General features: G+C 31.1%; 1 protein-coding gene across 2 annotated transcripts in view; it reads right to left on the reverse strand.

Moving 5' to 3' along the window:
- The window catches only part of LOC118193248 (uncharacterized), a 143,163-nt gene that overhangs the window by 19,368 nt on the left and 99,363 nt on the right, over positions 1-24,432 (reverse strand). For both annotated transcript variants that reach the window (XM_085814508.1, XM_085814502.1), the window contains 2 exons: positions 16,679-16,721; positions 11,509-11,666 (listed from right to left, as the gene is read on the reverse strand). In XM_085814508.1, coding sequence (XP_085670634.1) covers positions 11,509-11,666; positions 16,679-16,721 — 201 coding nt within the window. The remainder of the gene's footprint in view (positions 1-11,508; positions 11,667-16,678; positions 16,722-24,432) is intronic.

Raw genomic sequence — 24,432 nt, forward strand, 5'->3', positions numbered from 1 at the left:
TTGCAACATAACTAATTATTATATAAAGTGTAGTGGTGATGGTGCATGTATAAGAAGACTACATGTAGTCCTTATTCGTTTTGTATATTGTCCGTATTTAGTAGTCCTTATTATATTACATATTATAATAATGCATTTTAAAAATATTTACAAATTCGCATTGATCCTGTGACACAATCATTTTTCTCTTCTTAAAGTCTACTTTTACAATAAACTTCAAATGCTTCAGTTTCATCATAGAAGGTGAATGCTTTTCACATTGAATATTTTTTTATAGATACTTAGTGCTAGGATTTTGGTATGAAAAATATGAATTGAACTTTGTGCTCTAATTTTCCATTAAATTGGACCAAAATTTTGGGAAATCCTCTTATTATTGAAAAATAATACATAAAAAAGTAGAAAAAAGTAGTTTCTCTAAATTGTTTTGAATTTCTTTTAAATGAATGTCAAATTCTTCTGGGATTAATATATTCCTAACTGTAATGATTAAGAATTGCTATTTAATTATAGCTCATAGGAAATGTAGAATTATAAAACAATCAGATAATTATGAATTTTCTCAACTGTATTCAGAATTCTTGAATCTCTTTTTTAGCATTGAGTCATCTATGATTGTTTCACTAATGACCTACTAACTAGAGTGTTATTAAATGAGTCCTACAAAAATGCATAATATTATGATGCTTAAAATCATTTAAACAGTATAGATAATGGGTATCTAGTTAAATCTTTGTGTAAGGGCTTCTTGATTTGTATATAAAAATATTTGCATCATATTTATTTTATTGACAAATGTTTAAAAAGCAGATGTAAAAATCTGATTGACTTAAATGAATGTGCATCTTTACATTTATGACTTTTTATAAACAGAGTTTTTGAAATCGAAAAAAAATTATTTAATTACTTTAAAATAGTTCAAACCCAAAGAAAAAGGTGTTTAAATCAAATATCAGATAGTAATTGAAACTTAAAATAATTAGACTGAAATTTTATGATAAACAATTAGAAGTAAAATGAAGCCAGAAAAGAGAGAGATGAGTCTAGTTAGAATGAAAATACTTGTGTAGAATTAAAATGAAAAGAGTAAACAGCACAATAACCCAACATCTAAGTTTTAGTTATTTATATCGTATAGAGATATCTCATATGAGCATATTATACTCTAAGTAAAGTGGTACAAAGCATTTCGTGTCATATTGTTTTGTACAGCTGGACTATTGTAATGATCTGAATGATGAGTTTTATCAGAAGTACTTTATTAATTACGTATCTCGGGGTCTCTATCGATATTTATCCATATATTGTCAAGCAGCAAGTACCAGATGTATTGTAGATCACAGCCACTATCATACTATAACACTAAAAGAAAACCGTTTACTTGAGAAACTTAAGATTGAGTCTACCAGGAAAATTACATATGAGCTTTAAATCTAAAAGTCACTCTGCACATTTTATGATGCATTCCCATTTTTATTGAGTGTTTCTGTTTCCTATTGAATTTCATTTGAAAAAACGGTATGCAAAACATTCCAATTTGTAAATTATAATCTTTAATCTTACTGTAAGCGTGAACCCTATTAGTGGCTTGAATGGTTAAAATCACTGAATATTTGAACGCGGTGCCATTTCAGGCGAAGAGGCTGTTTCATGGGTGGTTTTACGTATGTGTAACGTGAATACAAGCCAATTTCCTATACAAAGCCGTCTTCAGAGGCATGACTATCGTATAAACAAAGAAACATATGATAAGAGATCAGACTCTTTATGGAAATGAAATGAACATGTCAAAAGTGTGCAATTAAATTCTAGATATGTTGTTTAATTATATATTTATATGTAAATATAGTATGTAGATTGTGAAATATATTTATTTGATAACAATTTTTATTTTTAGTGCATTTTTATAAAGAATTTAAACACTTCTTACATAATAACAGAACTGAGACAATGATGAAGAGAAAGAAGTACTCAGCTACGATAAATAACTTAGAAGGAAATTGCACGGGAAAAAAATAACATGAAAGACAGTATTGCTTAAACCTGAATGAATTAATATGCGATATTTTCTGCCCTGATAAATATTTTATGTAGGTTTTTGCAGTAATTAAGTCTTTTAATTTTGTTTAATTAGGTTTTTGTTACATTGCGTGGAATTCAACCGTAATAGGAAGTGCAGATAAACGGGCAACTGTAATTACTTCATAAAAAAATTATCATTACGAAAATTTATTGCACATGGTATTGTTATTACACTACACAGTGTTGTTATGCACGGTGTTCAAATAAAAGGTCTCGGAAAAAATTAAATGTTTCTAGAAAATGTATGGCTATTTTCTTATTTTCCCAAAACTTACGGCAAATTATTTAGTATCATATCATAAATATCACCGCAAGTTTATTTAACTTTTAAAATTAATTAACATTATTTAGCTTTTACATAAGAAAGTTGCCTTATATTTAATGAAATCTGTGAAATGACCAGAAATGTGAAACATTCTACAAAAAATTAAAAATTTAATTTACAAAAAGATTTAAATTTAACAGAATTAATCATGCGATTGTGTTATGTGGATAATCAGATATAAATTTAACCTAGCTCTTTGGAAAATTGTGCAACATATATATCAATGTAAAGGTTACATTGAATATTTTTTTAATCATTCGTCGTAAAGGCCAAATCACATTCCCAATTCATAAAGCCATATACCATACTCCTAATTAATAATAATTTGTAAAATCACATTCCCAGTTCGTCAAGTTGTAGATGCTGTTTCAAGGCCGTTGATGTTAGTTATATCATCCTTGATTCTTCAAGGTACTATGTACAATTCTAAATTTCATTTTGTATAAATTTATTTCGTTTAAAGATTACATTTTAATTTAGAGTTAAACAGATAATACAGAGTCCTGTTATTATGTAGATTTAATCGTACAGGAACAGACATTGTGAACACAACAGACATAAAGAAAGATAGTCGTGTGGGCATTTATTGAGCAATCGGAAGCAAAGGGGAATTAATGAAACATTTTGTAAAGCGGAACTGGAAAAACAAAACACAGTACTTTTAAAGCATTAGACCAACTTTATTTACTTGTAAAGCACTTATATTTTTTTTACTTCTTCATATTTATATTATTCCCATTATTTACATAAAGATTTATTCCTTAAATACATTAAATCGTAAAAGCAAATTTTATAATTTTTGTGTTTAATGACCAGATGCCAAATTTTTAAAGTTATTTTGACAGATTAAACATGTTTTGGGAAAATCTGTACATTTCTCTTATTGGCCTGGAGAAGTATTTAACAATAAAGAAATAAAAAAGAAAAAAATTGCATATTGTACAGTTCTGAAAATATACTGCTTAAAATTTATATAATTAAAAAGAACTGGAAATAATTTGAATAATTTTGGAAAATCTTGTTCCTCAGATTCTAAATATTTTCCATTTTCGGCGACATGTTTTTATCATACGTATAATCGGGGAGTTTCGCTTCCTTAATCAACCTACAAGAATATGTAATTTTATTGTAAAAAGAATTAAAATGTTGCATTATTCATTATTTGTAATGCTGAAGTTGGGTAAAGAAAGACAGAAAAAGAAAAAAATGTCAATTAAATCTATATTTTTAATATAATTCATTGATGAAATTATATATTAATTAAATAAATCTGTATGTATGAATACATATATGCAAAAGAGGCAAAGGGCTTTATCATGCTATTTCTGTCTGTACATGGAGCATCATCAGTAATGACCGAAATTTTCAGCTGTCTTTTATTAACCAAATAGCCATCAGCGTCCAGATGGGACAGACTTGTTCTCACGGTTGCCAACTAACGAGACTAACTATTGGGACTCTCCCCAATAGTATAATTAGCTGTAATTCATCCCTCACCCTTGAGTTCAGCCATTTAACTTGTTTTTCAACTCAATATTCATAACTAAGAGCTTCAAGCGTTAGTTTCTCGAAAAGTTCCTAATTGCTTTCATCTTGCATACAGATTGCTACAGTTTCCAGCCAAACCCTGATTTTCACTTCTCTTTCGACACAAATATATACTACTTTAATGAAAGAAAAAATTTCACTTTATGAATAAAATAACTGAATATAAAATGTGAAACCAAATCATTTATTAAAAATGAACTTTTGTAAAAATTTCATAAATCAATATTCTGAAAATCTTAAGTTACGGTGAAATACAGCATTTAATTCTCTCCCTTAACCCTTTCAATCCAAATGGGTTATATAAGTCCCAGTAGATGTTTAAAGAAGCCTAGAGGGAATTACATGCATCAGTTTACTACATAGTTGATGTCCCTCTGCTAGTAGGCATAATTTCTAACATCCCCAACTACAAAATTGTTGCGCACATCTTCTTATAGAGGCTTAGTGACAGACTGGCAATTTCTGTCAATGTCATTTATATTAGATTAACAAAAAAGAAAATAATCTCATAATTAACTTAGCAATTTTTTTATAGATGAGGTCATGCAGTTACTTACCTTCCTTTTTCTAATCATTTTAAAATTATACTTTTCATGAAAAATTATGAGTAAAAACATTATAAAAAGTGATTTATCAATGACCTTTGTTAGGTATATATGTTGGTTTAAATTTTTATGAAGTGCTACACATTGCATTAATTTTCTCTATGCTTAAGTTTCCTTCTTACTTTTTCAGCAAACATTTATTAGTTAATAAAAAAATATGAAAGTAAAAATTATCTTTCTTTCCATCTTGCGCTCACAAATCATTATGGGAATATTCATTTAGTTGTAAAAATTCATTTAGTTGTAAAAAAGAATGTCTGCGATGTTATGTCTGAAAAAAGAATGTCTGCGTCATGTGATGATATGTAGATACTTTATTTTTTACCACAATATTTTCGATGATGTTTTAAAACTGCGAAGTTTTTGAATCGCTTTATTTTCGACAATGATATTTTGTACCACGATGTTTTTGCCTTGCGTTGTTTTCTCTGCGCCATTTTCGTCCGATGTTTTAGCTTCGAGATTATCGGTGGACACCGAAGGAATAGGTTATCTCCCTGAAAACACAAAAATCATCTTTCAACAAGCATCTGTACCAGTTATAGCTGCTGCTAAAAAAATTCAAACAGTACTAGGAAGCAAAGTTCAAGAAAAATTACTGCAAATGGAACAATGCAGTGACTTTCTTTAGAAACTTATTTTTTAAAATAAAAGTAAGTCTCAATGAATTTTTGCCAAATGTTTCTGGAATATGTAATATAAGAAAATTCATAAGCTTCTTTTCTTTAAGTGACATACATTACACTGAGAGCCAACTACACATTGCCCTGGATGTGCCTGTTAAATGGTCAAATGAAAAAATATGAAAACTTCCAAATCAGTAGATGAAATTGTGTCTATTTCTACATAAAAGCAATTTATATCCTAATCCAATCTCCAATAGAATTTCTAGGAGTTGTATTTGACAAGAAGTTAACTTTTCTTTCACATGTCTTATACCTTACCAAGAAATGCTTAGAAATGGTAAAAGTTTTGAAAGCTCTATCAAATACTTGTTGGAAAGTGGAAAAAACTTTTGCTTTAAATGTACAGATGTGTTGTACCCTAAACGTACAGATGATTCTAATTTATCACTTTCCAGCCCTTTGTTGTTGCAGTTTTATATTTTCTCCTGTTCCTATATGGCTACAATATTCATTGTTGCATGCAATAACTGAAGTTCTTTAGGGATCTCTTGGATGAAATGATTGAATCAGAAGCACCAATGCCATGCATGTTGAGCCTCAGCAACATGCATGTTGCAACTCAACTATTGCTGAGATCTGATGGCTGAGTGACAGCATCTCGAACTATGAACTCTCGCGGGAGATTGAACGAGAACTCAGAACGGAGAAGTCGCATGCTGCGTCGTGCCAAAATTAAACCCCTTTTCATTATGTAAATATTCTGTAACCCGTTTGCATCTTCATTAAAATATGTTTATGTAAAGAATGTATTTATCATTTATGGATTATTCCCTTCAAAGTATTCTAGATAGAGATGGACAGAAGAGATCAATTTCAACCAGTGGCCCTGGCAGAACCCATTGGGACAAGGTAAGCAGTTTTGTTTTACCTTGATTAATTAGTTAGAAGTGAAGATTATGATAAGGAAATAAATAATAATATTGTGGTGCCATAACGTGGGGCCACTGGGTTGAATTTGAACTGAAATTTAGTAGATTTTGCTTAAATTAATTTTGCTAATAAAGGTGATTCCGAATGATTTAGCACTAAAATTTAATAGGGAAGATGATAACCAGACAAAAATCACAAATTTGCTAAATTTTCTAAGAAAAGAAATAGAAAGTTGAGAATGTACAGGATTGTTAATTAAGCCAACAGATTCTGAAGTCACTGAAAGGAAATCCCATTTTGAAAATAAGCGGCAGTTTCGAGAACGTTTTCGAGACAACGAAAAAAAATCGGGATTATAATAAGGATAGAATTCCTTCAGCGGCAGTGTTAAATACATCGCTTTCTAATAGCTGTTTATTCTGTTCTGAAAATCATACGTCAGAATCATGTCAAAAGACTGTGCCAGAAAAAAAAGGAAGCGTTAAAGCAAAGTAGAAATTGTTTCGTGCGTCTTAAAAGCTATAATTTAGCGAGGAACTGAATCGAAACTACTTGTGGTATATGTGATCGACGACATCATACATTGATACACTCTGACAAATAAATGCATCAGACAAGAGGCCCGTCTAAGGGGAAGTAGTCTCTTCTGTTTCCAGTAAATAACTCATTTTTTCTAACAGTATGAGTGGAAATTTTAAACACAGGCAATTGGCGCCAGCAAAGCGTTCATGCATTGTTTGATTTAGGATCGCAGTGAACATTTATTATGGAGGACATATGTAAGAAATTTAAACTTCCAGTTATTGGAAAAGAAAAAAGAAAAATATTCTCTTTCGGTTGCATGACGTCTGAAGTGCAGAATGTTAAAAAAACCAGCCTCATTTTGTGCAATTTGAAGTATTGATATGAAATAAAAATAGAAGCTTTAATTACTTCTGTCATTAATGGATCACATATTCATTCCCCTAGAAATGAAATAGTTAATCTTATTAAAAAACAGGGCATACAACTTTCTGATGAATGGGGACAAGGGAATAAAATGCTGAAAATTTCTTTGCTGATAGGAGCGGATTAAAACAGTTACGGGTAAGGTTCTCAGACTGTCTAATTCTTCAGTAGTGGTTGAAACAAAATTGGGTTGGGCGATTAGTGAAACAGGGCTTATGGAATTCCCCCAACTAATGTGAATACTATGAAGGTTGTGGTTCATAATAATAAAGATACACAGAAAGAATCACTGTCTAGTTTCCTGAAAAATCTCTGGGATAAATTATGATTCGGATAAGGAAAATTAGAAGATAATTTAGTTTTCGATAATTTCAAAAGGTCTGTGAAATTTGAAAACAATCGTTATGTTGTCTGCCTTCCCTGGAATCATAATTCAAATGAGCTTGGAAATAATCTGGAGATTGCTAAAATTAGATTTAAGAGCTTAAGTCGTAGATTTCAAAATAATCAACAGTTCTATGATAAATATCACAAAGTAATTGATAAATACTTAAATGAAAGAATCATCGAATATACTAACATTGAAATTCGACCAAATACTTATTTTATGCCACATTATAAGAGAAATCAAGGAAACTTCAAAACTCCGTGTGGTTTTTGACACTTCGTCACATGCGGAGCATTGTTTGCCATTAAATAACTGTTACATTCAGGTCCTAAGATGTGTCCAGACATACTGGAATTGCTCCTTAAGTTCCGTTAAAATCGAATTGCGTTTACAGCTGTCATCGAACAAGCATTCTTGCAGATTTCTCTTGCTGATGAAGACAGAAATGCAGTCAAGTTTCTAAGGAACGATGGAGAATTAAATGTAACTAAAATAAAGGCTTTTCGTATGACAAAGGTAATTTTTGGAGCAACATCTAGTCCGTTTCTTCTTAGACCAACTCTTAATGTACACGCTGACAAATACAAGTCACAGTATTCGAATGTATTTTCCATGCTAACTGAAAATATGTATGTTAATGACAGATGAAGAATCTGAAGCATTCAAGGAATCGGATCATATTAAGCACATACTGAAAGAAAGGAGATTTAACATGAAGAAGTGGAAAACGAATGAAACGAATCTACAAAAGGTATGGAATGAAGAAGATTTTTCACAAGATTCGACTTGTTCTAAAATATTGGGGTACGTATGGAATAGGTCAAATGATACATTTTTGATATAAATTGAAGATTTGCCAAAAGGATAGATAACATACTTACTAAGAGGAAAATCTTGAGATTTATAGGACATTTCTTTGATCTACTAGGGTTTTTAAATCCATACACCATTCGAGCTAGGATTTTTACTGCAAGATTTATGGGAACATAAGATAGCATGGGACACTGAAATACCAGAAAATCTCAGAAAGAATTGGCAAAGCTTATGTGATGAATTAGCTCATATTTCTAGTTTGGAAATACCAAGACATCAGTTTGCAGGTGCTGCGAAAAGGGATATAAAGGATGGTTTACAGTTATACCGTTTCACAGATGTGAGTCAGAAGGCCTGTGGGGCTGTTCTGTATTTTCGTTATTCCAAAAATGGAGCCATTCATACAAGCTTCATTACACCAAAATCATGAGTAGCAACTTTTAAAAAATTATCACTTCCCAGATTGGAATTGATGGGTGCTTTGATAGGCTCTCGCTTATCAAAATACATCCTAAAGAAACTTCGGGACATTAATTTAATTGTATATATGTGGATCTGATTCTAGTATAATTTTACATTGGATTCAAAGTGATGTGAAAAGATGGAAGTCATTCATTTAGAACAGAGTGAAGGAAATACAGAAGAATTCAGATGTCTTGAACTGGAGATATACGCCCGGTGAAAATAATCCAGCTGATTTGCTAACTAGAGGTGAAAATGTCAAACATCTGAAGCAGAATACATATGGTGGGAAGGGCCCACGTGGTTAAAAGAAGAAATGGAACACTGGCCAAAACCCATTTAGTTCCAGAGAGGACATTAAAGATTCCAATACGGAACTAAGAAAAACATCGAAGGAAATTTTCGTAAATTCATGCATTTCCAAGCCTTTCGAATATTTATTTAAAGCCCAAAACTAAAGTAATTTACACTGAATTACTGCTAAGTGCTTAAGTTCATCAAAAATGTTAAAAATACACCAAAATTATCAGGATGTTTGCACGTTTTCGAATTGGAAGTGGCAGAAACTTATTGAATCAAACGTGTTCAGGAGCGAAATTTCACAAATGAAATACAGGCATTGAAGAACAACGAAGAATTAAGTTCAAAATCAAAACTGAAGTCCCTCAATCCATTTGTAGATGAAAGTGGTGTAATTCGTGTTGGTGGACAATTAGAAAATTCAAATTTGGATTACAAACAAGCACATCCAATCATTTTGCCTGATAAAGATCATTTGACTGATCTAATTATTCTTCACAGTCATCAGGTGGTAGGGCTCGGAGGAATAGCAGATACTTTAAATCAAATAATAGATAAGTTTTGGTTGCTGAAGGCTCGTAGGAAAATTAAATGTGTTCTGTACAACTGCAATGTCTGCAAAATATTTCGAACAAAATCTGTCATGCAAGATATGGCACCTCTCACACCAGGCAGATGAAGAGAAGCCTTTCCATTTGAGAACTCCGGAATAGATTATGCGGGTCCACCGTTCATCAAAAGTGAAAGAGACCTGTGTTTTACTGTTTACCTGTGCTGTAACTAGAGCCGTGCATTTAGAACTTACAGCTGACCTTTCCACAGAAAAATTTTTGCTTGCATTTAGACGGTTCATAGCGAGAACAGGTTTGTGCCGAATAGTGTATACTGATAATGCCAAAACATTTAAAAGAGCGAAAAAAGAATTAGAGCTATTGAACAAGGTAATGAAAAACAAAAAAAGTTCAAGACAGTTCTCTAAGCAAGGAATCAAATGGAAATTTATAATTGAGAGGGTGGCATGGTGGGGAGGCTTTTGGGAGCGTATGGTTCAGTCTCTGGAGGCTCTTCTGAAGAAAATCCTAAGCAAATCATCCTTGACATTCAGGGAATCAGAGACAATCATAACAGAAGTGGAAGCGATATTGAACTCGACCTTTAACATTGACATACTCGGATCTAGGAGAGCCAGAATCTTTGACCACTGGTCACTTCTTGATAGGAAGACGGTTACTATCATTGCTGCAAGGAAGCTCTAAATTAACTTCAACAAAGGAAAGCCTTACACGTCAATTTAGACATGACAAATACTAGTTGAAAGAATCTGGAGAAAATGGAGACAGTATTATTTGATGAATTTAAAATCTGCTCATCATTCCAAACTGGTGAAAACAGAAACCTTTTGAAGAAAGGAATTATTGCATTATTGCGTCAAGATAAAATTCCAAGGCTAATGTGGAAGATGGGCATGATAATGGAGATCTTTCCAGGAAGAGATGGCAAGGTGAGAGCCTGTGCTGTCCGCTTGCCCAGTGGCCATACGATTAAAAGACCAGTGCAACTACTATATCAAGTGGAGCTGGAATGTAATAAGGACAATTACAGCAATTGTCCTTCCGGGCCGGAGGATGTTGCAACTCTTGCTGAAATCCGATGGCTGAGTGACATCATCTCGAAACTATGAACTCTCGCAGGAGATCGGACGAGAACTCGGAACGGAGAAGTCGCACGCTGCGTCCTGCCAAAATTAAAATCCTTTTCATTACATAAATATTCTGTAACTCGTTTATGTCTTCATTAAAATATTTTTATGTAAAGAATGTATTTATCATTTATGGATTATTCCTTTCAAAGGATTCCAGATAGAGATGCATAGAAGACATCAATTTCAACCAGTGGCCCTGGCAGAACCCATTGGGACAAGGTAAGCAGTTTTGTTTTACCTTGATTAATTAATTAGAAGTGTAAATAATGATAATGATAAGGAAATAAATAATAATAATGCATGGCATTGGTACTTCTGATTCAATCTGATATATGGTTAATAATACTCACTTTCTAGTGGATATTCAGTTATTAATGATAACTTAATGTATGTCAAGGGGGGAAAATTACAAATAATTTATAATATAAATTTTAACACATATTAAAATACATAGTTAGATATATTTGTTTTGCTAAAATAATACAGATAGCTAAAGCACTATAAAAGAAGATAAATCAATTAACTTACTTTCTAAGTCACATGATGTAAAAAAAGTATTTATTTATTGTGAAAGACTGCTAGCAACTCTGCATATTTAAACTGAATAGCTAATGAATAATGCCATTTTTACTTTTGCTTTTATATGATGACATCCTAAATTTCAGTTGTAATAAATTTTTATTTCGAAAAATAGGAATTAGTCTAAACATGAAGAGGAACTAGAGATTAACAATAAATATTGAAAATATAGTTACAAAAATCTTAAAATATTTACTCACAGTGCCCCGAATAACATCTTTAACAGGAGGGCAAGCATTAGTTTTAACGGAGTGAAAACCTAATATAAACTTAGATCCCTCTTTTTTTTCTGTTTGTAGAATGCAAAAATCCTGAACTTCTTTGTGAAGAAGGGTTACAGACTCATTACACATATGGACTAAAAAGAAATAATTTTAATTAGAAGAGAAAAATTATATCAAAAATTTATTTTTAAAAAATAATATTTGTTATGAAGTAAACTATTTGAAACATAAGTAGAATTTCACTGTTTTTAAATATTTGAGACATACAAAAGGAATGCAAAAAAATAAGTTTTCTTATAACTGATGCCTATTATAATAACTGCTAATTATATCAGCTATTCAATTATAATGATTAGTAAAAAAAGTTCTCAGATGATGAAAGCACTTTAAATCCATTGTGCTTATTATTATTATTAATGCACATTACAACATTTTTTTTTATTTAAAGGACATGATGGGTCATTACAACAAGCATTGATTGCATTTACATCTTTTCAACAATATATTCAAACATATACTGGAAACAAATCCAACCAAACAGATATTCTCATGAAAAGTATAATATGAAATTGAACACTTCTAAATGAATGATTTTATTAACTGAATTAATCAAATTAGTTCTGCCAAATGCATGAGAATATAAACATGTTTTTCTAGTAAAGAGTTATCTTTGCTTCAGTTTCACAAATAAAAATGGAAAAAATATGTATATATTATTTTAAGACACAAAAACATGAAAGAAAAAAATTTTTTATTTTTGCCTAGTTATTACATGCTTTTTATATTATATTAAACTTCAATGAGTAACATTTTACAGTTATTATATGTTGCATTACAAAAAGGTTACATAATTAAATCTTGCTCAAACAACTGGTAGAAAAAATATTTAAAACTTGAGAACTATGGCTTTCAGATCTTGAGAACTATGGTTACCCTAAAGATAACACATTAGTGGCCTTCTGAAGGAAAAACGGCTTGTATTCAGTTAAGTATAGGAAAAACTATGGAAACTCCCATGCAACAAGCCTGCTTCGTGGGATTTGAACCTGGGTCAAATTACCAGTGTTCAGTATTTTTTAACCACTCAGTTGCTGGGTGAGTGAAATTCCAATTACGAAAATTTACCATTTTCTTCATTTTTTTGTGGATGTTGCATTAACATAGCATTTACAAAATTAGAATGAGATACATGTAATTTAAAATATAATAAATCTTGTAAAATAAACACATTTTTTCTTTGCTTTGCTATAATTTTGCAAAGGAAAAAGTTGAGAAATTTTTCAAAGGTTTGTGAACTCTGATCTTGTATAATTTAGCAGCTTCTTAAATAAGAATATGCTTATACTGTGTCGTTTTATGTTATTAAAATCAATGAATAATTTTATTAATTTTAACTTATGTAATATTAAGCTAATCTTAATTTTACAGAATTTAGAAAGAGCAAATGTCTAGACATTGGTAAATTAGATACTCCGAGTGTCACAGCAATTGACATGTGTGTAAAACAGCAGAGAAGTTCAATCATAGAGTTATTTATAAAACTACTCTTTAGTTTAGGAAATTTAATCTATTCCTCTTCACAGCTGATTCACACCAATCAATGCAGTATACTTCAATTTTTGAATTTGTTATTCAAATGACTGATTATGAGGGAATACGATTAAGGCAAATAAAAAATTCTAGTTAAATTAATTTCTGAAAAATGACCAACAAGAACTTGCTTATGGCCTCATTCATGACATACACATTAAATGAGTCCTTACTTAACATGCGACTGCTATATTTAATAAGCCCGTAACTGTAAAATCTGGTAAATAAAGTTGTATTCTCTTCATTGATATCTGAATCAATCCTTATGGTATGCACCCCTCATTACAAAATCCTGGTAGATCACTAAAACCGGCCAATACTGTCTAAAGGGAAAAAAGAAGCAATTAGGCAAGAATTCTTTCAGTTGCCCATCATTTTCCAAATTTTATTTCTCTAATAATTTTTTGTTATTACAGAAGTTAAAACGATGAAGCATTGTGCTCAACTGACTATTAGGCACAACACAAACAACTTCTAATATCATTTGCCAAAGAAAATACTGATATTTAGAGGATTAAAAACTGATAATTTTAATTTGCAAAGTAAAATCAAGCTCTGGATGCTGATCGCAACTCTATTCTGATGATCTCAGTGCTGTGAAGACCCCCAGCAGAATGACGTAAATTAAGCTTAATGTTATACAAAAATAGATGAAATTAATATGAAAATATTATGGAGAAATGTTTAATATTTTCTAATATTTGAACTTAGAAAAAAAAAGGGGGGAGCAGTACAGAGATCTGTGATGAATTTGGAATCAAGATGATGGAAGTATTTGATGTCTGCTTTCATTTCATATGAAGATAATTATTTTAGTTTGTACAGCATAGTTAGTACAGAAACCATATAGTAAAAAATACAAAATATACAACAATATAAATGGAATTTATTCAAAGCTTAAAATGTATAAATAAAATAACATAGGACAGAGATTTGACTTGAAAAGAAGCTATCTGGACAGAAATGATCAAGTTATTTTTTTAAAAACAAAACAGAAAATCTGCTCATTAATAATAACAATTAGCACAAACAAAGTCACCCAGATGGTATAGTGATTAGGGAAAGGGGCCGGGTTCGAATTCTGGAGAAGACATGGATGTTTGTAAATGTATAGTGTCGGTGCAGCATAGCAGTATTCTAAATATGTGGGAGACCCCAGTATCCCCCCGGCTGCTCTCCTTGAAAATTGGGGGTGGAAATAGAAGACCAACCTCTCTTTGGAGTAGGCTCTGGCAACCATTGTTTTATGTAATATGGACAAAACAACAACAGTACAAAGCAAATCTTGGTTAAAAATCTCAGTATACTTAAAATGTTGCATGGATTAAGAAAGATTAGCAGGGAAAGAAAGCCATACAATAGTGGAAAATTAATACATTTATATTAAAAAATAATTAAGTGTACAATGTCATATGAGCTAGCAAAAAAACTTTCAGTATAATTAATGTGCTAACTGATAATTTGAATAAAAGACTCGTAAAAAACAATTGAAAGTCTGAGCAGGGGGGAAAATAGGGAGGTGGATATTTCAATCAAAAAATAAACATAATCCTGGGGGGGGGAGCGAATACAGCTTCACATAAATAAATGCAGAATAATTCAGATCTTCATGGAATGATAAGTGTAATATTTGAAACAGATGAAAAAGACATGATATGCCAAATTTGTGAGATTAAATTTAACAACAAATATAGCTATCTAGGTTTTGGTGTTTATGATATTGAAATCAACATTTTAAAATTTGATGAAATATTCAGATAATGTCTTAAAATATCTTTATAATTTAGCAAACATATTATGAAAAATATTTAAATAAAATATGAAGAATTATGAAAGTAACATTTAGAATTCCAACTGATGTATTAAACATTCTTAAGAACTTCTGTCTCTGGATTATATTGTGCTCTTTAACACAAAAGATATGTAAATGTAAAAGAAGTTTTAAAAAGTTTTCTTTCAAATAAAATTCAGGAAGCTATTAAAAAACTAGAAGAAAAATATACAATTATGTTTTTTAGATTCAAGGCAAGCAGTTACTTAAATTTCTCTTAATTTGAGGTGGTAATACTCTTTGTGGTAAACACCAAAGTTTTTTTATAATGATGAATACATTTTGATAAATTAGAAATACAGTCAAAAGTCGTTAATCCGAACTCGTCGGGACATCGGCGATTCCGGATTATCGATTTTTCCGAATTATAGATCATCAGTTCAAACCTGATAAGATGGCATGAAGAAATTACAAAATTAAAAATATGGAACCATAATTTATGAAATAAAGAACAATTATGATATAAAGGGTATCAAAATTTACAAAAAGAAAAAGCTTAATATTTGTTTACTTTATTAAACATTTCTTTCAATGTAAGTAGTTTAAGTTGCTTCGTTTCATGTGATAATACTTTCTCTTTAATTCTATTAAACAGACATAATTTCTTGTTTAGTTACAAAGTTCCGCTGTTCAAGTCCTATAATTGCTGTGTCGAGAATACCGACTAATTTGTCAATCAAAATTTTTTCGTTTTCAATAACCTCTGTGTCACTTTCTTCACTATCAGAAGCGAAGTATAATGACGAGGAACTTGATTTAAATCATATCAAAGACGGAGTACATCGAGATAAAATACTACATTCAGTAAGGAATTATAAGCCAAATAAAATAAAAGCATCTGCTCTGAAGATAAGGATAGTGCTGACAGATCAACTTCCAATTCATTAAGCGCCGTGGCGTTTTCCCTCCCCCCTCCGCCGCAGAGCAGCGTGAAATTGATAAACAGGTTTCGGATTTCGAAACATACTTTCGCTTTGTAGATCCTTTACATATTAGTAAATATATATCGGAAATTCTATTTGACATAATCGAAAGTTCTAGCTTACTTTTATAAAATTGCTCTAACAGTCTGCAAAAAATATTAAGCCGGATTCAATTCGAAGATTAAGGAACAACGCAATCTGCAACATTAACTGAATTAGATAATTTTAGCTTAGCTTATACCGTCTGTTATACGTTAGACGCACATGCGTAAACGTATTATGCACATATGCACACACATATTCGCAGCCGTAAAGGTCTTGCGCGCATGCGCAGAAAGTTTGTAGCTTTGAGGTCCGGATTATAGATCATTCCGGATTATGGGTGTCCGAATTAACGACTTTTGACTGTACTTCCATCAACTCTGAAAGTTTACCTGTGCCTCAGAATTAGAAGAAAATTTCTATAAAATACTATTTAGCTGCATTTCAAATATAAAAGTATCGGTCATTTTATTTACAAGAACAGCTATTATTTTATTCAAAGCTACCTCTAAATGTATTCTTAAATTGAACAGTTTATAGCTAAATTTGAGATTTAATGACTAAAGAGAGAAGAATACCAAAGAGTGGATTTAAGGATTCATGACATCAGAATATTATGCAATTCATTAAATCTCAGGCTATCCATCATAAAAGCAACATGAATTGGGTGCTTTCTTTGCTTATTCAGCAGCAAGATGTAGCCTACAATATGCAACTCATTTAATTATAGGTTTAAAAATAGAAATAATGGTGTACATACTTAACTTCTGTCCATGAGGATACTCATGCAAAACAGTTATTCGCTGCCAAAAAGAAAAGAGAATAAAATGTATGCATAAAATTGTGATCTGAAAGCAACAATATTTAAAATTATATATATATATACATAAAGGGGGGGAAGAGAGAGAGAGAGAGAGCTATAAAATGTTACCAAAATAATAATAATAAAAAAGGTATTCTTTCATTTGTTTTAGAGTAATATACTAACTGCTAATTCCAAAATGCATAAAACAGGGTATTCATGATAGGGTACAATAAGGATTAAATAATTTTTATAAACAACCATAATATATAGAATAGCATTTCATTTAACATGCAGCAAAGAGAATATGGCAATAATGAACGATATATCAGCCGCTACTGATAAAGTAATGATGCTGTGAAGCAAAATAATTTTTCACACATTTGATATAAGGAAGCAAATGAGTAAGGCTATGGAAAATCCATATACAGTCAAAAGTCGTTAATTCGGACACCCATAATCCGGACCTCAAAGCTAAAAACTTTCTGCGCATGCGCCACGTTGACACATGCGCACAGGCGTTTACGTGTGTGCTTAAGACTTTTACGACTGCGCATATGCGTGTGTGCAAGCGCAGAAAACGTTTTCGCGTGCGCGTTTAATGTATAATGGACTATATAAGCTAAAATTATCTATTTCAGTTAATGTTGATGATTGCATTGTTCCTTAATCTTTGAATTGGATGCAGCTTATTATTTTTTGCACACTGTAAGAGCAATGTTATAAAAGTAAATGAACATTCGTTCTATTTGACATAACTTTCGATTATGTCAAATAGAATTTCCGATGCTGGAGCTCCCAAAGGATCTACAAAACGAAAGTATGTTTCGATGTCCATCAAACAAAAAGTGGAATTGCTGCAAAAAATGGATAAAGATATGAAGAAGGTGACAGAGAGGTTAGTGAAAACTAAAAAATTTTGATTGACAAGTTAGTCGGTATTCTCGACACAGCAATTACGGGACTTAAACAGCGGAACTTTTTAACTGAACAGGAAATTATGTCTGTTTATAGAATTAAAGAGAAAGTATTATCACATAAAACAAAGAAACTTAAACAACTTATATTGAAATAAATGTTTAATAAAGTAAACAAATAAATATTAAGGTTTTTTTTTTTTTTTTTTTTTTTTTTTTTGTAAATTTTGATACCCTTTAGATCATAATTGTTCTTTATTTCATAAATTACGGTTTCATATTTTTTATTTTAGAATTTCTGCATGCCATCTTACAAGATTTAAACTGATGATCTATAATACGGAAAAATCAATAATCCGGAATCGCGGAAGTTCCGACAAGTCCGGATTAACGACTTTTGACTGTACTACATAACCTACATTAAACATAATATTCAGTATTATTTTGCTGTACTACAATAATGAAAACAAAATAGAAAAGATTTATTAAATAATATATTTGGAAAAGAAATCAGTGCTGTATAATTAAGATCAGTAGTTTTAAATTTTTATAATGGCTGGAACAAATTTTATTTTAAAACAATATATTAAAAATACCAAGAAAAAACCAGTACTGTGTAATTAAGATCAGATGTTTTAAATTCTTATAACAGCTAGAACAAATTTTAATCATGTTGCTGTTTTCAGATTTTTATTTTTAAACTGGGAAAAGTATTAACTGTGAATTCAAGAGGCTGAAATTTAGAAAATTTTCAGAATCCTGAAAATGTATTAAAATTAAATGTTTGTGCTTCATATTTTTATAATAAAACTTTGATAACTATTATGTTAAAATAAATAATTCAGTACAAAGTTTGAAAACTTGACATCCTATATCCGGATGCCTGTGGATCACAAGCAAAACTATAATAATAAGAATCCTCCCCTCATTACAAAATCTACGAATGGATGAAAATAATACTCAATGAGAACAAGCACATGAGCCATTAATTCGATTTTCTCCTGACTAAAAGAGATTCCTGCATGTCATTTTCAAACACCTGCTGGCTAGGGAATTTCCCTGTGGCCAATGACAATATGTTGACTGATGTCATGCTGATGTTGGTTGGAATCATATTTTTGGCCTTTGAGAATTTGTGTGGGAAATTAGCACTTTTTTAAACAATAACTGTACTAAAAAATCAGCCAAGCCCCAAGTTGCCATGTCTACATGTCATCTTACTAGATTTAAACTGATGATCTAAAATCCAGAAATTCTAGAAACTTGAAATAGCCAAAGTTCCGATGATTCCGGACCTCGGACACTGTACCATGCTTATAGCATAGTTTAAGAAATGACATTTCATTGAATTTCTGTATTTTTGTGATAAACATTTTTACTACATAAATAGAGAAAATATATAAATAAATAGATTTAATTTAACTACATGATTTACAGTACAAAATCCATAATCCGGATATCCATTATCCAGAATGATCTATAATCCGGACCTCAAAGGCCAGAAACTTTTTTTTTTTTTTGTATGCTTTACGCATGCGCGTTTAATGTATAATAGACAGTATAAGCTAGGCTAAAATTATCTTTACTGATTCTAAGGCATTTTAGTTAATGTTGCAGATTGCGCTATTCCTTAATCTTCTAATTGGATCTGGCTTATTATTTTTTGCAGACTGTTAGAGCAATTTTATAAAAATTAAGCTTGAACTTTCGATTATGTCAAAAAGAGTTTCCAATTCTGGAGCTGCAAAAGGATCTACACAGCGAAAGCATGTTTTGATGTCTATTAAAAAAAAGTGGAATTGCTACAAAAAATGGATAAAGGCATATCCGTCTCAAAATTATGCGAGGAGTATGACATTGGAAAGTCAACTGTATATGACATAAGCAGAAAGAAATGGAACTTTTTTAATTTTTTGTGGATTCTGACACTCCACTTGCAATGAATAACAGAAAAAGGGTTCGTTATGCTAAAATAGATGATAATGACAAAACGATTATTGAATCGGTCAGACAGCATCACAGCGAGGGTGTGCCATTGAGGGGTCCAATGCTAATGGCTCATGCCAAAATATTTCATGAAGAAATGAACTTAAACACTGAGTGCACATATTCGACAGGTTGGTTAAACCAAATTAAAAAACCGCCATGGTATAAGACAATAAAAAATTTCAAGTGAAAAAACGTCAGCTGATACTGAAGCTGCTGAATTTGCAGATAAATTCATTGAACCCATTACTAGTGAACAATTATCTCCAGAACAAATTTACAATGCTGATGAAACTGGTCTTTTCTGGCAATATGTACCGCGAAATACCTTGGCAACCTCTACAGTAAAGGCTTCAACTGGTGTCAAAGATTCCAAAGCAAGACTAACAATTTTAGCGTGCACATATGCTGCAGAAATGCACAAGTGCAAACTTTTCGTAATCGGAAAACATGCATGACCTCGAGCACTTACAGGAGTAACAATTTCCCCCGTTATGTATCCTGCAAATAAAAGAGCATGCATTGATGAATGAATGGTTTGAAAATCATTTTATAGCCAAGGCTCGGTGACATTTGAATTCAGTTGGTCTACCTGATGACTCAACAATAGTCCTGATTGTTGACAACTGTTCGGCGCATACTTCACTTAGTTTTAGTGAAAAATAATGTATCCGTATTTCAGCCTATGGATATGGGAGTAGTGCATGCGCTGAAATGCAAATATAAAGTAGCATTTTTAAAATATATGTTAAATTTCTTGAACAATGGCAAGACTATTCAAGACTTTTTGAAAATTTTTAGCATAAAATCTGCTGTGTGGAGCATCACAAGTTCGTGGAAGGATGTGCCTCCAGATATGTTACAAAATGCTTGGCATAATTTATGGCTAGCTACCATATTTCATGGTGAGGATGATAAAGATTATAGCCACGAATTCTAAGGTTTTCGGACATCGCAAACTAAAGGTGAAGTTTTCCAGTTATTGGGTTTTGTAAATAACATGTGGAGAAGCGGTAATAAATGAAGATGATATAACTGAAATTTTTCATTGCGACGACAATGCCCCAATCATCAATCAAGAGACAGCAAAATCTGTAGTATGGTTCTAGATCCAGAAAATATCACTTCCAATAGTTAAGAAAGTGACAGAGAGGTTATTGAAAATGAAAAAAATTTTGATTGACAGATTAGTCGGTATTCTCGACACAGCAATTACAGGACTTGAACAGTGGAACTTTGTAACTGAACAAGAAATTATGTCTGTTTATAGAATTAAAGAGAAAGGATTAGCACAAAAAACGAAGAAACTTAAACAACTTACATTGAAAGAAATGTTTCAAATAAATATTAAGCATTTTTTTGTAAATTTTGATACCCTTTAGATCATAATTGCTCTTTATTTCATAAATTACGGTTTCATATTTTTAATTGTATAATTTCTGCATGCCATCTTACCAGATTGAAATTGATGATCTATAATCTGGAAAAACCCCTAATTCGAAATCGCCGAAGTACCGATGAGTCCGGATTAAGGACTTTGAACTGTATTAATAAGTTTTATGACAAAATTTCAGATTTTTATGCAGGAAATTCATAAACAAATTTAATATGTGAAAGTTAAGCTACTTACTTGCTATCAAAGACAAAAAATTAAAATGAATCTACTATGTGCAAAATCATATTTAGATAACAGTCAATTATTGAAAATGTTTCTGTGATATTAATTTTGCATTCATTTATAAAGAAATTTTGCTTTTGTAAATAACATGAGCTAATTTTCAAATGCTTCTTAATTTTAATCAATTAATCATCATTATGTAAGATAATGTGATTGGAGTATAATATAATGAGATTTTTTTATGACGTCTAGTATAATAATAATAAAAAGCAGATCTGCTGTAAAAGTGAATTTTGTTCCTGTTAACAGACATTCCTGTATGTCACTTTCAAACACTCACTAAACACACCACTCAATATGAATACATTGACCTGAGCCTAGACACAACTTTGGCTTCGGCCCTTGAGTGGTTGCAGATTGGGGAGTTACCTTTTTTTTATCTGACCTAAACAATAAGTGAAGCTTTAAGACATATTTCGTTAGAGAGCCATGTAGCTCAGATTGGTTTTCTTTTGTTGGAATAGCAATGGGGAATACAGAAAAATTTAGATTCCAAAGAACTTCAGTTAACATAGCATATTATGCTGTTTAACTTTCCAATTTGATCCAGCTCATTATTTTTCCATGAACTATTATTAATACAGCTATCTCATAAAAATTAAAATTTGAATATTTAGTTACCACATATTCCAACATATACAATATTTCAAATGCAGTACGCCAAAGTCCCGACGAGTCTTTAATCCAGACTCATCGGGACTTTGGCGATTCCAGATTAGGTTTTTTTCCGGATTATAGATAATCAATTTAAATCTGGTAAGATGGCATGCAGAAATTATAAAATTAAAAATATGAAACTGTAATTTATGAAATAAAAAGCAATTATGATCTAAAGGGTATCAAAATTTACAAAAAATAGCTTAATATTTAATTTGTTTACTTTATTAAACATTTCTTTCAATACGCGCATGCATAAAGCACACATTACGCATAGTCAAAATTAGAAAATTGCAACCAGAAAACTATTTGATGCGTATTCATGATATTTATAATGACAATAAGGAATTTGATTTAAATCATATCAAAGATGGAGTACATTGAGATGAAATTCTATATTGAGTAAGGAATTATAAGCTGAATAAAATAAAAGTATCTGCCCTAAAGATGAGGATAGTGCTGAAAGATCAACTTACAATTCACTGTGCGCCCCGATGTTCCCCCCCCCCCTTGCAGAGCAGCGTGAAATTGATAAACAGATTTCGGAATGGTTAGAGAAACAAAGGATATACATTTATCCTTTTTTTTTTTTTTTTTTTTTTTTTGCAGCAATTCCACTTTTTGTTTGATGGACATTGAAATATGCTTTCGCTTTGTAGATCCTTCGGCAACACCAGAATTGGAAACTCTTTTTGACATAATCGAAAGTTAAAGCTTACTTTTTATAAAATTGCTCTAACAGTCTGCAAAAAATAATAAGCCAGATCTAATTAGAAGATTAACGAACAATGCAATCTGCAACATTAACTGAAATAGATAATTTCAGCCTAGTTTATACCGTCCGTTATACATTAAACATGCATGCACAGAAAGTTTGTATCTTTGAGGTCCGGATTATAGATCATTCCGGATTATGGATGTCTGGATTAAAGACTTTGTACTGTACATATTATTATGAGTTTTGTACATAAATAATTTTAGAGATATTATATGTAAACTGTAGTATACTTGTATAATGTAACATGAAAGGTCTGGTGAACATAAAGCTTCATCAAAAGATAAGGTTATAGGGACAAGCCTACTTAATATTTATGAAAAAGGCTGTGCCAAATGGGTGATAGTTTTGGTGAATAATGTTTTTCAACAAATCACCAAAAGTTGATAAACCTGGCAGCCATTTGGCGAAATTTTTGTCTAATCCCTATATAACTGTAATTGTATATGCCTTCCAGGAGTTTCAACAAATCAAAGGTTAGGTTTGGAGAAAACTGTAAGACTGAAAAAAGCTTCAGTTACCAGTTTAGTTGAGAGATCACCATGTGAACTTATACATTTATGCCTTTTTATATTGTCTTTTGCTTAACACTTTTTAGTAGTTTGAAGTGGTTACTACTGATTGTGCACTGTCATACTGAGAACAGCTGCATGAGTACTTTTGTGAAAAGTTCTAGAATTGTGAAGTTCTTCTTTTGGGAAAATAAATTTTTATCAAGCTATCAATGGTTCTGTATGCATTCAATCCATTATGAACTCATACGCACCTAACAATTTTTGCTGTCAGAACCGGGGTTGAATACCAGTGACAAGAGTGAAATATGAGCAACTAAGACAGCTGGTGACATTGCTGCATTCCAAGAACAGATGGAAGGAGCCATAAACGTCATTAAAGAATAGATGGATGTGGGCCAAAAGTTCATTAAAGAAGAGATGGAAGCTGGGAAATAGGCACAATTGGAGTGCCAAGTGAATTGTGGCCACAAATGTGAATTAAAATAAATATGGAATTAAATCCAGCTGGGCTGCTACTTCTTCAAAATGGTCAACGCTCTAAAGCATTAAGTATCTATGCTAAACAACAATGCTATGCTTCTACATCTAGGTGTTCTTATATCAGTGCTTAAAAAATTTCGCTCTCATGACATATATATATTAATCTATATGTATATGTAGTTTCATCTCTCTCTGCATATATATATATATATAGAGAGAGAGAGAGAGAGATGATGGTTTAGAAGTTGTTGATGGATGTTTATTAGGATTAATGCAATGAATAAGATTTATATTAATGAATGCATATACAAATGTTTTTCATCATGCCTAATAATAAACCCATACATTTCAGATGTTTCAATATGTAGCATTTACAAGTGAATGTATATACAAATGTTTTTCAACATGGATAATAATAAATCTATATACTTCAGATATTTCAATATGCAGTATTTACAATAAAAGTATAATTTCTAATGTACTTCTTCTAATTTAAAAAATATTTTATTAATAACATAAAAATAATAACATACAAATTTAATGAGCATTCTCATTATTACATAAGCTATGCTTTCCTTTTTATGCACCTTTTATTTTGTTTACAGTATGTCGTTGATTATGCAATACACAATTTAAATGAAAAGTAGTTAGTAAAAAAGTTAAGTTCTGCATATATAAACAGATTTAAAAAAATTAATCACCTT

Source organism: Stegodyphus dumicola, chromosome 1 (assembly GCF_044657685.1).
Source record: "Stegodyphus dumicola isolate Sdum_Otavi_A_Nest chromosome 1, ASM4465768v1".
Lineage (NCBI taxonomy): Eukaryota > Metazoa > Arthropoda > Arachnida > Araneae > Eresidae > Stegodyphus > Stegodyphus dumicola.